This window comes from Sphaeroforma arctica (assembly GCF_001186125.1).
Source record: "Sphaeroforma arctica JP610 unplaced genomic scaffold supercont1.344, whole genome shotgun sequence".
Lineage (NCBI taxonomy): Eukaryota > Ichthyosporea > Ichthyophonida > Sphaeroforma > Sphaeroforma arctica.
This window is the reverse complement of record NW_014040214.1, coordinates 45,199-59,215: the sequence shown is the minus strand read 5'-3', so window position 1 is coordinate 59,215 and position 14,017 is coordinate 45,199. Positions and strand designations below refer to the sequence as shown.

General features: G+C 43.9%; 3 protein-coding genes across 3 annotated transcripts; 1 reads left to right on the top strand and 2 right to left on the bottom strand.

Moving 5' to 3' along the window:
• Window positions 1-5,118: 5,118 nt before the first annotated feature.
• SARC_05424 (hypothetical protein) lies at window positions 5,119-5,337 on the bottom strand (the record flags this gene model as incomplete). The annotated part of the gene is made up of 1 exon (XM_014300717.1): window positions 5,119-5,337. The coding sequence occupies one exon, from the start codon at window positions 5,335-5,337 to the stop codon at window positions 5,119-5,121; it is 219 nt and encodes a 72-aa protein (XP_014156192.1).
• Window positions 5,338-9,343: 4,006 nt separating this feature from the next.
• On the top strand, window positions 9,344-10,555 carry SARC_05423 (hypothetical protein; the record flags this gene model as incomplete). The annotated part of the gene is made up of 3 exons (XM_014300716.1): window positions 9,344-10,028; window positions 10,060-10,151; window positions 10,349-10,555. 3 exons carry the CDS (start codon window positions 9,344-9,346, stop codon window positions 10,553-10,555), a joined length of 984 nt encoding a protein of 327 aa, XP_014156191.1.
• Window positions 10,556-13,222: 2,667 nt separating this feature from the next.
• On the bottom strand, window positions 13,223-13,617 carry SARC_05422 (hypothetical protein; the record flags this gene model as incomplete). The annotated part of the gene is made up of 2 exons (XM_014300715.1): window positions 13,223-13,431; window positions 13,500-13,617. The coding sequence occupies 2 exons, from the start codon at window positions 13,615-13,617 to the stop codon at window positions 13,223-13,225; spliced, it is 327 nt and encodes a 108-aa protein (XP_014156190.1).
• Window positions 13,618-14,017: the final 400 nt, after the last annotated feature.

Genomic DNA, 14,017 nt, shown 5'->3' with positions numbered 1-14,017 from the left:
CCTGTAGGTCAAACGATTGCATTAAAGCGGGAATCCATTGCTGGGGAGCGATATCATTCGTCTCCAGCATGACCATAAACGCATTAAGCGTACGGGTTAGCGTGTCGAGGTCATGGTTGTTTATAAACTCGACCTGCTTCCTGTTAGCATCCCAGTTCGACTTAAGTCGACTGATCTGTCCCTTGTACTTCTGATTATCCCGGTGGTCTTGCCCACGTAGGGCCTGAAGTAGCTGATCGATGCGCTTCTGCTTGATCGCGATCATATTAGCAAAATATGATACGCCATCAGCACGGTGCTCGTCATGGGCGATTTCCATTTTAATGGTGTAATCGTCGACCGATTTATTAAGTTCGGTCACCTCGTCAGAGTGGAAATCCTCTGCGGGCTGGTGTAATGCGGTGCGATCGAAGCGATTAAATTCGACATCGTTAACACGTTTACGGGAGTGTTTATTACCCCTTGTAAAGTTCATGGTCGAGGCCTTTCGGTGCTCTGTTCCTTGGATAGTAGTTGGTATTATAATCTTGATCTTGGGTGATTCATGCGTCTGGATGACATATCCAACCTTAGCTGGTTTCCGACGATTGTCATCCCAGTTGGGTAAAGGTGGCGGAGTATTTTTACCTGCCTCTGGGTCAATAATACCCTCAAAGACGGGCGACTCATGGCCGGCGGTTAGAACAGGCGAATAATTAGCCTGGAGTTCTGGTGGTAGTACCTCGTAAGGTATAGATACGCTGAGCACATCTGGTTCAACTGCCACAGGTGTAGCGCTCAGGTCCTTACGCTTTTCTGGCGTAATTGCCAGTCGACGTTCTGTTCACTTCTGTCGGGCTTCAGTAGTGCCCGGAGAAAATGCTCGCGTAGGTGCTGTGCATGTTTTCCTGATCCATACATTCGATCTACATGTTCAACAATCATGCCTTGCATAAGGGCGGCTAACTGATTTTTAAGATCAGTGTTTTCAGTAGTTAACTTACTTATGCGCGTTGGTTCAGTGGTCTCGGACGTAGATTCGGGTTCGTCACGTGAGCTTGCCTCTTCTTCTGGTTCCGGTGTAGGTACCTTCTGAGATTCGTCTTTGTCCCCTACAATTGGGAACTCCCTTATAATTGGGTACTTTTCTTTCTGAGTTTCGTTAGAAGAATTGGTTGGGGCGTCTTGAGACGTGTCCCTTGTCTCACTTCTTGGCTTCGTAAATGCAAGCTTTGAAGTTGAGGCAATAGTTGGCCCTCGGGCTCTATCTGTAGAAGTAGTTTCCTTAATCGGAGTGGCTACATCCTTATCCGAGGCATTGTCCTGACTAGTATTGTCGGAGTTATGTGCTTCGGCTACGGTGCGGTTAAACGCATCGGCAACAGCGCTAGCGGCTTCTCTCTCCATCTATTTACGTTCGGCCTTGCGTTTCTTTGCAGGCGTATTGTCTTTCTTTGTCAGAATCTTAACTTATGACTTCAGTCTTATTCTCTTAAGGAATGACTGTGCTTAGGGAAAAATTCGAGGTAGTTATCTACCTTTACGTTTAAGTAGTCTAAGTAGTTAATACCTTTGCTAACTTTAAAATGTGTAAGATTCGGTTTATCAAGGCGATATTAACGCCTTAGAGTAAATAAACGCTTAGGTTAAGTCTAAGTATAATTAAATTCGAAGCAAATAAACGAAATGAGTCTTTTAGTAAAGTTAGGTATGCCTCGTGAAAACAGTAATACTCTGAGGGATTGTGAGGCTGAGACATTGCCTATATATAATCCTCTCAGTACTGTTTTCGCCGAAGGGATTTTATTTAGTGTTTCGTTGTCGCTCTAATAGAAACTATCGTATGTTTCGTTGGGGCGAATCCGAGAGACTCATAAAATCCTATCTTTAGAAAAAAAAGAATAAAAAAATAAAAAAATAACTCTTGGTCCATAGTTATTGCATTAACCAATAACTTGCCACTTATCAAGAATTACCGATTTAGTCTTCATCAGACTGGCACATCTGATTGGCTGAACGAAGGATAACCTAAGCAACGCTATTAGTCCTTAGAAACCTATGTTCGGTTGAGCCATCTCGCTCCCGAAGTATTCAGATATAAATAGATTTGGAAAGTAAATTATAGTTCTATTAATAGAACTAGACCAAATCTTATATTTGGTATTTTACTGGGGCTTTCTAATGGCCTTGTCCAAATATCTGATTTGTAAAATGGAAAAGGTATTAATTAATAAAACCGTTAAAAACCATTTAAGGAAAACTGAGTTTACGTGCTTTTAAGAGTACGTTTTACGTACTATTAAGAGTACGTTTATATTACAAGATTCTAATGTGGAGGCCCGGCTTTTACAAAGATCGGTACCGCCCTGACCGCACTCGCAATATCGCGTCGATTGTAACACACAGTCTTGATAGAACATCAGCTACTAGATTATCCTAGCCGGGTACATGAATAGTCTCCACATCAAAATCACGCATCCCATTGTAGTACCTATGCAAACGTCTGCCGCGCACATCGTTCACAAAGGACCTTCTGTGGCTTAGATAAGTTTGCCAGGCAAGTGATCTGTATATAATAATATCGTCTTTGTACTTCGCCTTAGCGTCGACATGTTCTTCCAAATCCCGTACACTAATGCGAACGCTTTCTTACCTGTTATATGATAGAAGTGCTGTGCCATATCAACCCTTGAGGACAAGAAGTTCAGCGGAAAATACGCGCCTTCTCGTTTGACACAGCACCCCACCCACTTTTACTGATTTGTATACATTAGTAAATATGACAAGCTGCTCCCCCGGCAGTGGCTCAGTCAGAATCGCACATGTACGTAGCAGTTCACCCATCTGATAAAAGGCTGCTTTTTGGGCCTCGACAAAATCAAATACGCTGTCGTCCTTGAGCGGTATCGCTAGTGGTTGTGTTGTATGTATAATCCTCGCAAAATCAGATACGTAGTCCGACCACCTCTCAACTGTGTGATACCAAAAGTTAACAAATCCTTATTCGTAGGTTCAGTGAGCTCTAATAGCGCATGCAGTTGTCTCTCTGGTCACATAGTTAAACCTTGGTAATCTATCAAACGCCCAATAATTAACACTAGCGTACAGTAACGCTACCATGCACTTGTGTTCATCGTGAGCATAAGACAATATCGTATATGTACCACACAACATCGTCCAGCCCCGCAAAGATCTCTCCCAGTATCATCACTCGGCATCGTCATGATGCTTCGTTTAGTCCAAACGGCATGCCTGCAAAAGCATACCGACCAAATGGAGTAACAAATAACAGGTACTTGCGAGATTGTGGTGCTATCTTGTACTGGCAGAATGCTTACAGACCCATGTCCAACGTAGTAATGTATTTCTCTTTGTTTTAGCTTAGATAAATAATCTTACACTGTGTGTGTGTGTGTGTGTGATATGGTAGGGTTCTGACTTCAGTTGTGTGTTTACTCGTTTAAGATTGACACGACATCTCCAGTCATCAACTGTCTTTGGTATCGCACCAGGCTTCTTGAAGACCAGGTGAGGCGCTGAGCATCACGCACTCTTCTCAGTTTCTTCAATGATACCCGTACTCATCCAGGCCGCCAACTTTTCATGCAGAACCGCACACCTCATCTGATCATCGGCATGAAAATAACTAAAGAATTGTTATACTGCCCCCTCCTTCTCGTACAACACCAGTTTGTCTACATACCTTGGGAAACTTAAGATGCATCGCATAGTACACCAAGTCCTTAAACAACTGTAAGAGAGCTTCTAACTGCTACCTCAGCTATCAGTTAACTCACAGATGCCATGTATGTCTAGATCAGGGTCTTGTGCTACGTCCCATACTTCATACTCATCTTCCTGCATCCATTCCGCCATGCAGCACTTTTCTTCTAGACAATTAAGGGAGTGCCCTATTCCTGACTCTGCATTCTTTTCCATCTTCTCGTATACAGGTATATCTGTAGAGACGGACGTCCCTGATTTAACCGTACCGTCTTGCTACCTTCAGCATTTCTTTTTCAGGTACGACTGCTAGGACCTCCTTCTTCCACGTAAGGTTCCAACGTGACTCCTGCAACCTCTCCTACCACCTAACAAGCAACTAGCACTTCTCTGAAACAGACTTCCATGTTCCAGCTCTAACCTTGACCTGTACATCTTCTACAGGCATGATCTCCTCCATCTTCGCTATGCCCGTATGCTTCTCTCCAGGATATACTGATATTTTCAAGTTTTTCCGTTCTGCCAGTGCTGATGTAATCAGCGACGGAGTAGTACCCGAGTATAAGTAACCTAGCACCACTATTCCATGCACCTTTACATTGGCAACGCTGCTTAGTCACTGGGCCTCCGGTGCCACAAACATAATACTTCCTATGGTTCCCTCACTTGCTTTTGTTCTTGGATTCACAGGTGCTTCCTTGGCTGTGGCTGCACCCACCACATTGCCTTGAATAATATTTGCTGCCGCCGCTACGACTGCTTCATTAGCCCACTTCTTGCACTGCTGCCCCATCCCCTTCTGCGTGGCCTTCACTTATTTCCGTGATGGGCCATTGCCTGGACTTCCTTCCTTCGTGGGACAGTTGCGTTCCAAGTGCAACAGACTTTTGCAGTTGTGACATCCTCTATACTTTTCACTGCCCGGAACTTGGCCTAAAGCACCCAGCACTTACTGCTGGCTTGCCCGAACGTGATCTAGTTGATTCCAACAGGTCACTCTGGATTTTAACCACCAATGGCAGCCCGCCTGACGCATTCCGCAATCACTCGTGCGTGTTCCTTGGGGTAACAGGCAGTGCATGTTCCTTGGGGTAACAGACAAGTATGAAGTTGCGTATGTTTACTTCCAAAGCTCTGATAGTCTTCATCACTTGCTCCCCAAAGGCGACATACTTAATCATGGCATTAATTCCCGCTCTAACCAGTGAATCGCTAAGCACCGGAGCTATAAGACACGCTACATGGTCCCCAGTTTCTACCAAGTCCCGGAAGTTAGCAATTACATCCAGGAATCTTGCTTCATGGACTATCGCCGATGCATCATTTAATGTTTGGCTTCTCCCATTAGTTTATTCGATAATGTTACGATAGCAGTTGGTTCTTCCATCGGTTGGGTACCCTCCGCCGCATTCTGCGTCACCGTGCCAAGTTCCAGTCCTCAATGCCCTTCATTGAATTGCTGCATTTCAGGCTGTTGGTCCAAGTATTCAATAGCACCGCTTTAAAAGCGCACAGTCTGAATTCCTTAAGGTACTGCATCTTCAAAATATCATCATCTTCAGTGCTTTCTGCCAAAATCCTTAGTTGCGATGACGGACCCACGAGCAGCACCTTCAAAGTCTTAGCTTCCAACATTGGCTCAACCGGCACCTACGGCGGATTTGAAGGTGCTAGAAAGTTCCTCCGTGAAGAACCAGAGAATAATTTCATCCAAGTCCTGCAAACGGTTCGGATTCTCAGCACTGTCCTTGACAGTCCAGCATCGGTCATTTTTTTACGGCCAGCCGAACCGGATTCCATTCCAGCAGAAATTCATGCTACCTCGCACCATACTTCTGTTTTCCGGCGACCTTGCCGAAATGTCCTTTGGCAGCATCCGAAATTGAGTTAGCTCTTCAAAGTATAGTCTAATAGTGAATTCTATAGAGTATAACGTGTCTAGCTGTAGTGCGCGTATTGAGTACACGGAGAACGTATATTTCTGCAGGTAAACGACCTACTTAGGTGGTAAAATCTCGTTTATTGCACAATTTACTACACACGTTGTTGATTCAGTAGTAGGTGATAATTGTAACATATTCACAACTCTATTTATACTATCTCTTATCTGAGTTTCGAACCTGTCCTTCGAACCTGATACATAGCATGTAATTTACTAAGCTCGCCTAACCACAAGCCATTCTCTCGTCAATTGCGAAATCATCAACCATCTGCGCCTATGCAGTCAGCACAGCTATGTTCCTTCTTCACGCAACGCTCTAAATAAGGTAACCACCTTAGCTAGCACTGTACATAATAGGCAAGTGTGATCATCTTCCTCCAATCATGTCATATCAGTTGAACCTTGCACACTTATATCGGTAAATACGCACATCTTACCCAGTGATTACGCACTTGTTGCGCAACATCACTTTTAAGTGTGTGTCTTGTTCATACTGTCCAGTATTGTCTTCAATCGAATTCCCAAGAAGTGTTTTAGACATGTGTATTACATTAGCACATACAAACCTTGCCTACCTTCCAATATAAGTGTCAATATACTGGTGTCGGTATTGGTCTTTATGTATAAGTGAGTGGGGTCTTTGTAATGAAATCTTTGACACTGTGTAAACAACAATTCTTATCATATCCAAATCAATCAGTTTACTGGGACTGTGCAGCATCTAGGGACCAGATTATCAAAAGGCCGATACAAATCCCAAAACCTCTGAATCATCAAACATTGAGTTTTGAAATTAGGATTCAAATATTCCAGATATCAGAGTTATCAGAAATATTCACGGTAGAGCCGGTAAGTTATACCTGGACTCCACGTGTGAAAGAAACACTCAAGTAGAAACCTGAGTCTAGTGAATTAGAAAACATAAATAAAGACTCAGTTCGGTTCTCTCACGCTAGGGGCTTTCCTAGCTGATATAACCGTACTGGAGAAGAGGTCTATTGTATCCTTGGTCTTGTACCTTTCAGCTACTCTCCATACTCTACATTTTTTACAATTTCCTTACTTAGATAAGTCAAGTAATTTCCACTCAAAATACGAAAAGAAAGAACGAGTGAAGTATTTTAAGAAGAATCTCCAAGAAACTTTATTTTAAGAACAGAGACAGACAAGAAGAGGCTTCAACACGGAAGACAAGAATACTCTAACTAGTGAAGGGAATGAAGCAGGCGACTTTCAACCATCAGAGGTTAGCAGCATTTTGGGAATGAAGAAACCCAATAAGAAGTCAGTCGAAGAAGTGAAAACGGGGCCACTCCTTGCTCACAGTCACCGAGGAAGCACGAACAAGGTAACAGTATCGTGTTCGTAACCGTGTCGTGTTCAAGCGTGGAGTTAATAATAACCCAGGTGAAAGTATCGTGTCGCAATGAAGAGTTGTTAAGTATAAGGAGGATAAACTAGTGAAAAATTGATAAGCTGTCACAGTGATTAATTTATTAATGTTGGGGATTTTCAAATAAGAAAAACATCCTGGCGTCAGAACCCCAAAAAGAATATCAGTTCACAGCACCAAAGTCCCCCTAGACAAGAAACAATAAGCATAGTGCACACAAACTAGAACAGTCAGAGAGCCAGGGCTCAGACAAAACAGTCCGTAATAGGCCCACAAAAAACAAATAGTATAGTGACATGGTATTAAAATCATAAAACAAGTTCAATAATATCTAATTTCACTCTAACGAGAGTTTAGGTGATATACGCACAGAAGGAAGAACACAAGGACACTCAGTATCTCCAAAGATCACTTCACAAACAAATGCAATAAGTGGGAACATGCCAAACAGAAATAAGTAGAAATGAGACTACCCTAAAGACACAACCTATGACATCAAGTCATACACAAAAATACAGATCACATCGAGAAGGGTGTTCAAACATATAACATTTAGTCTCGAACATTGCAAGAAGTCCTCAACAATTAGTGTGTACTCAAGATTGGAACAATGATCATAAAACCTACACCAGATCACGTAGGTAACACATAATTTATAGGTCAAACAGAAGCAGCACACAACACCAATAAACATAGATTTCGTGGACAACCGATCAAAACGCAACCGCAGAATCAGACAAACCAAAAACAATCGTGATGCGCACAGCATCAAATGGTGATTGAGGCAAGTCAAAATGTGATTCAAAGCAAACATATCTAGAAACAACCGACCATAGATGCATATCAAGAAATTATTTAGTCCACAGTGACTACAATGACATGACACACAAGAACAATTAGTTCCAAAGTGACGAGACATGACATCAAATAGGTACACACACAAAGGGTGACATAACATCAAATCGATACACACACAAGATAGACTAAAAAGGGAGACGAAAGGTGTTCACAAACACACGCGGCCAGTGCGTACCAAGAATACTTTAGAGCATACAGACAATATTAGCACACATACACGGTATAATATTTACACAACGACCAAGACACGTCATAATTACATATATGCATTCGTAATCCACTGAGCACAATAATGTGCTAGGGAGAAAGCATAAGACAAGGACAATCAGTGCCAACACAGTCTGGCATATAGCACATGATAACAGATTAATAAAAAGTAGCATTGAGGGAAGAACACTTCGATATCCAACTACGACGAACATGGCATTAACATTTTCGCACTAGAATGAAATGAAGCACCGACATAACACGATAAAACTATAGAAATAACTATAAACAACAAGTGATCTCGTATAATACTACAGATCAGAAACCACATAAACAACCCTACAGTTTGAGAGTACAAACAGAAAGGATTACAAGAAAGAACATTAAGGAACATAGGGGTGACACAAGGCATCAGATGACAGATGACAGCGTGGTACAAATGTGATTGGCAGACATTTTGCACAAGAGGGTCACTAAAAACCACAACAACATCTTAATTAAATATGTAAGTGTCCTACAGGACCGCAAACAAAGGACAAGGGGTGATCGAACATTTCAGTACGTGACTATAGCTACAGTTCGGTACAGAAAAAAATAATAAAGGTTACTAAAAACATTATCATAGTTCGGGACAAACTGAGTCAGAGGACCCAACATCAAGTGGTGACGTCCACATAGCCACAGTTCGGTACAGGACCGAACATCAAGTGGTGACGTCCACATAGCCACAGTTCGGTACAAGGCCGAACATCAAGGGGTGACGTTAACATAGCCACAGTTCGGTACAGGACCGAACATCACGTGGTGACGTCATGGTTAGAAATAGACTAGAGCATCTGTCAGGGCAATCACGTCCTGGTTAGGGTTTGTGTACAAATTGGAACAGACAGCACCGGTGCCTATATCAACTCTACACAAAATGAGAGTAGGCACCCGCGACCAACAGCCAAAACAACACATGCCAATCGTCGACACAGAACTCAGAAGGTGATACGATTTAGCTATCAAGGAGTGTGGCTGACGATGAGGAAGATCAACTTGTTCAAATCAGTCAGAGCATTAGTGAGTTAGAATTCATGCGTTCACGTTTAGGCGATAGGGTCAATGAACCTGCACTTTCTTAACTACGAAAGACCTCAAAATTTCCGGAGTTATCCAGAGACAGTTATTTCAAAATGTAAAATTGTGAAGACATTATAGAGTTTACTACATAATGCAGAGACCTATTCTTAGCCAAGTCTATGCCAGTATGTCAGTACCCAGCACTAGTGAGATATCTAATAGAATACACTGACGTAACGGAGAAGACCAAGACATTGCTCAATGAGATACGAGACTTTGAAACACAGATGATCAAGCACTACAGGGATCCTGAACTATTCAATAGAATCATTATTGACAGACTCAGACACCATCTAGTAGACTATCTGTTAGAGAAGTTTCTCAACGACGTGCAGAATAAGACACTGGATGTGGAGGTGCACACTGAGCGATTGCATAGAACAATGCAAGTGTTAGAGGAGCGTTACCGCAACTCGGACAAAGAGTTTATACACATGCAAATCCTCAAGATCATAAGATACCAAGCACTCAGCTACTATGGGCAGCAGGAGAAAGTAGATGCCATCATCAAGGCAGACAAGCAACCTGATGGAAGTGAAGGTCACTTGTCCGATATGAAACACACAGTGTTTTACTCCCTTACTGAAGCAACCATAAGAGCGGCAGCCAAAGTGCAGGCAGATCGGTTGTATAGAAAGCGCAAGCGACACAACTCGCAGACAGCCACCCAAAGCCAGTCTCAGGGTAGCCCAACCACTACGACCAAACGGCACAAACCGGACAACGGTGCTCCTAAGCAAACCAAACCAATAGGACAAGCCCAAGAGAAGAAAGGGGTGCGCGAGGAGCGTGCATGTCCTTATTGTAAGGTGATGCCAGCCCCACATCGCTTCAGTCAATGTGAAGGCATCGAATCACATCAAGCAGGCTGAGGAGCGTGTCAGGAACGATCTGCAAGTAGCAAGATTGTCCATTACCTCTGGCAAGGTAGAAGACATCACAGATGGCCTTGAGCACTGAAACAACTGGTTGGCGGAAGCAAACATGATTGACCTGGCTGACAGGCTCAGTGTAAATACAGATGAAGAAACGTTGTTGATAAATGCAAATGATATAAATTGCCAATCTTTATCCTTACTTCCCGCACCACGAGACCAACGATTACATTCTTTTCACTGCTAGAGCAAGACTCGATGATAGTTGAAAAATCAAACACCACGTTCCTGAAAGGCGGCACGACAAGCTGTGGCAAAATACCATGGGGGATCACACAAGTAGCCAAGATAGGCACAATGTCACCATACTTTGACCAAAAACTAGCACATCCAACCATGAAGATCGCTTCGGTACAAACCGGGAACGAGTCGGCAGAGCCAGACAGACATTTATGAGGACAGGGCTGCCCTAGTAGCTCAATATCACACTGTGGGTCACTATATCGATGAAGAAACAGTGAACAAATTTCAATTAGATGGCCACACATGGTCACGCCAGAAAGGCTGTGTACCATGTCTCAAAAATAAAACTCACAAGAAGGGCGGGCTTCCACCCCTTACAATCAATAACAGCCGCATTTCCAGGCGGCAAGATAAATTGGACACCATCGGTCCCTTGGTAGACCCGAATAGATGCAACACATACGTCCTAGTTTGGCTCGATGTACACTCACATATGTCATACTTGGACCAATGACGGACAAATCAGCGGCAACTGTCGCACGAACACTAGTTCCAATCATGTGTGAACATGGCTTTCCACAAGTCATACAAACGGATCAAGGTACAGGAAATGTGAATGACATACTCTCGAAAGTCATCGAGCAAACCCCGTCACAACAGCTAGTGTCCCAACCGTATCAACCCAAGGTAATGGGAGAAAACGAGTGTTCAACCTCATACCCTTACTGAAGAAATTCGGTGAAAAAAGTCTAGACAACTGGTGTTCATATCTTTCATTTGTTCAAATGGGCCACAGCCTCCGTTCATCACTAAAACACAAATCACTGCGATTCAATGTGTACTATGAAGGAAGATAAAACCAACAGACTGATTATAACAAACCAGTCAATGCACCTAGTACAACAGTGCCATGGGAAACGAATAACCTAGAAGAATCGATTAGACCACAACTAGATGCAAATGTTGCACAATATCAAGAGAAAATGCGCGCAGCATATGACCGAAAGTACCAAAAGAAGTATGTACACTTCCAGGAAGAGACATTGTAGTGGTTCGTTACCAAGGTGAAACGAATAAAATGACAGTACCATACGGAGAACCATACAAAATAGTAAGCAAGGAGGGCAACGAGTATTTTGTCGGTAATCTTGATGGGACTTAAGCCCCGGAATATCCTAACTCGGTCTGTGATGAAATAAATGGACTAGTCAAGAAGGCTAATGCTTTGGAGGAATTCACCTCCAATAGCCAAGTACAACCATCAAGGAGACTCAGTTCTCCTCGATACTTAACCTCAGACCGTCCAACCAAAGTGATGGATCCCAGGAGTACCTACTGCAATAGACAGATGGGGAGCATACCCGGAAGCACAAATCAGACAACGCAGATGCTGATGTTCTTACACTATACCGACAGCATACCAGACACAAGCAAAGGCAATCCAGGCCGACGAAGTCAACAGCAACGAGCAATAATGAGTGATCAGCGAGCAATGGCAGGTTTTTCCTCTTAACCCACTAAAGGAGGTGTTTTTCCCTGTACAAAGACACCAACCTCTAAATAAACTAGTACTGTGAGATGTCACTTTCCACTCCTTCGCAGACTCTGAAGTACAAAGTTGGGGAGCTGTAACATCTAAGGGTCAGATTATCCAACCCCCCCCCCCCACCCCCCAAAAAACTGATTTTTGGATCCAGGATCCAATATTTCTGATAATAGAGTGATCAGAAATATAGCGGGATCTGACCTCCGTTTGTGAGAGAAACACTCGAGTAAAATTTGAGTCTCTAGTGTAGAAATACCAAATACAAAAAAAGACTCAATGCGAGTCCTTCAGCCTAGGATTTCACCTAGCTAAGAGATTCGCATATGAGTAAAGGTTTATTGTTTTCTTTGGTCGTATTTCTTCAGTTACTCTCAAACCCTACACTTTTTCGCTGTAGCAAAATGGCTTACGGTTGGCCATGTACTCGCTACTATACGGGGGGGGGGGGTCGAATTGGTTACTGGGTAGCGCCACGTGACTCGCCGTCTGGAGTTTGCCGACTAAGCACCAACAGGGCCCATCCAAGGGCAGGGGTCTATCCTCGTATGTGCAAAAGGTACACATCCCGATCACAACACATCTTCTGCCAACGTGCTTGACGTCGACCACGCAGGTCATCCGCAAAGAACTCTCTATGCCAGATGGTCAGCAAGGCTTGATGATCTGCAAAGATGAAAATTGGGAGGTGCGAATTGCCGAGTACCGTCCAGTGCTTGTGAAGGCCATAGACGTGCGCGAGCCATTCTATATTTTGTCAGTAACGTGATAGTTAAGCTAGGCTGCGAAAACTTCGAAGAGAAATATGCTACTGGCCATACCTCCCCGCTGTGGAGAATATAGCTGGCCCCACCAAGATCGATATGCTCACAAGCATCCGCGAATTGATACAATCGCCCACGCGGCGAGTACCACACACATCTGATGGTGCTAAACGCTTTCTGCTGGGCAGCCCTCCACTTTTAACGGATTTCATTCTTTAAAAGAGCTGAGATGGGCTTAAGGATACGGGAGAAACCGTCAATATACCGCTACCAGAACGCAACAGTGTGATATATGCCCGGACTCGATCTCGGTTGTCCGGGCAGTCAACCTCGAGAAGCGCAGACAACCCTGTCCGCCGAAATAGTAACGCCCTGATCATTGCACCACTGCCCTAAAATTGTAACCGGACTCTTGTGCCGACCAATGTTTTTGTTAGGGTTTATGGTTAAAAAAAATCCAAACTGGATATCGTACTTGTCATGGCGCTCAAAGAACGCTATAAGCTGATCCCATTATTCCGATGCATCAACGGTCGTAACGACGATGTCGTGTACCAATTGACGCCCTTGAGCTCATCGAAGAGACGATACAGTGTCTCTTGGAGTCGCCACGACGCTTCGGTGCTTCCAAATGGAAGGGTAAGATACTTGTACCTGTCTTACTGAGTCCAAAGTCAGAATGTCCTTGCTCTTACGCTCCAACGGGATTTGGTTGAACGCATTCCCGCAGTCTACGACGGAGACCCAAGGCTTGCCAGCAATATGTCCAAACATCTTACCCTCTGTTGGAATATTAAACAAGTCTTGCTTAAGCTTTGTCTTCTACTTGGCAAAGTTGGTACAAAAACACCAGTCATCCTTGGTCTGAGGGGCGACTCTGGGTTTCTTAGGTACCATGAGGGGCTTGGCGTACCACAGTACCTTCTCATCTTCTTGCCTTGCAAGAGCTTCTCCTTCATGGCCACCATCTCAGGGTGGTCTAAAAGAAGGTTCTCGTGACTGCGTATGTGAGCCGGAATCCGCCTTCAATCGGGTGTCACGGGTAAAGCTTGACCGGATGTACTTCCATGAATCGGTGTTTCTCCTAGTCATATGTGAGGCCTTCAATTAGAGCTTCCAGGTGGGCATGCTCTGCCTCAGGTTTATTGACCTCCTTGGCAAGCTGTCGGAGATCTGATTGCTCAAGCTCGAGGCACTTGTTCGCCCGTCGATCCCATTGTCCAACTCTTCTAATACTTGGTTGGGTAAGTCAATACGGCTGACCATACCCGAAAGCCAAAGAAGGTATACGCCTTCTACGCCCTTGGCCTGGGGGATAACCTTGGTCGGAACAGAGTTATGTCCTGTGTCACGGGAGACTTGGCTACG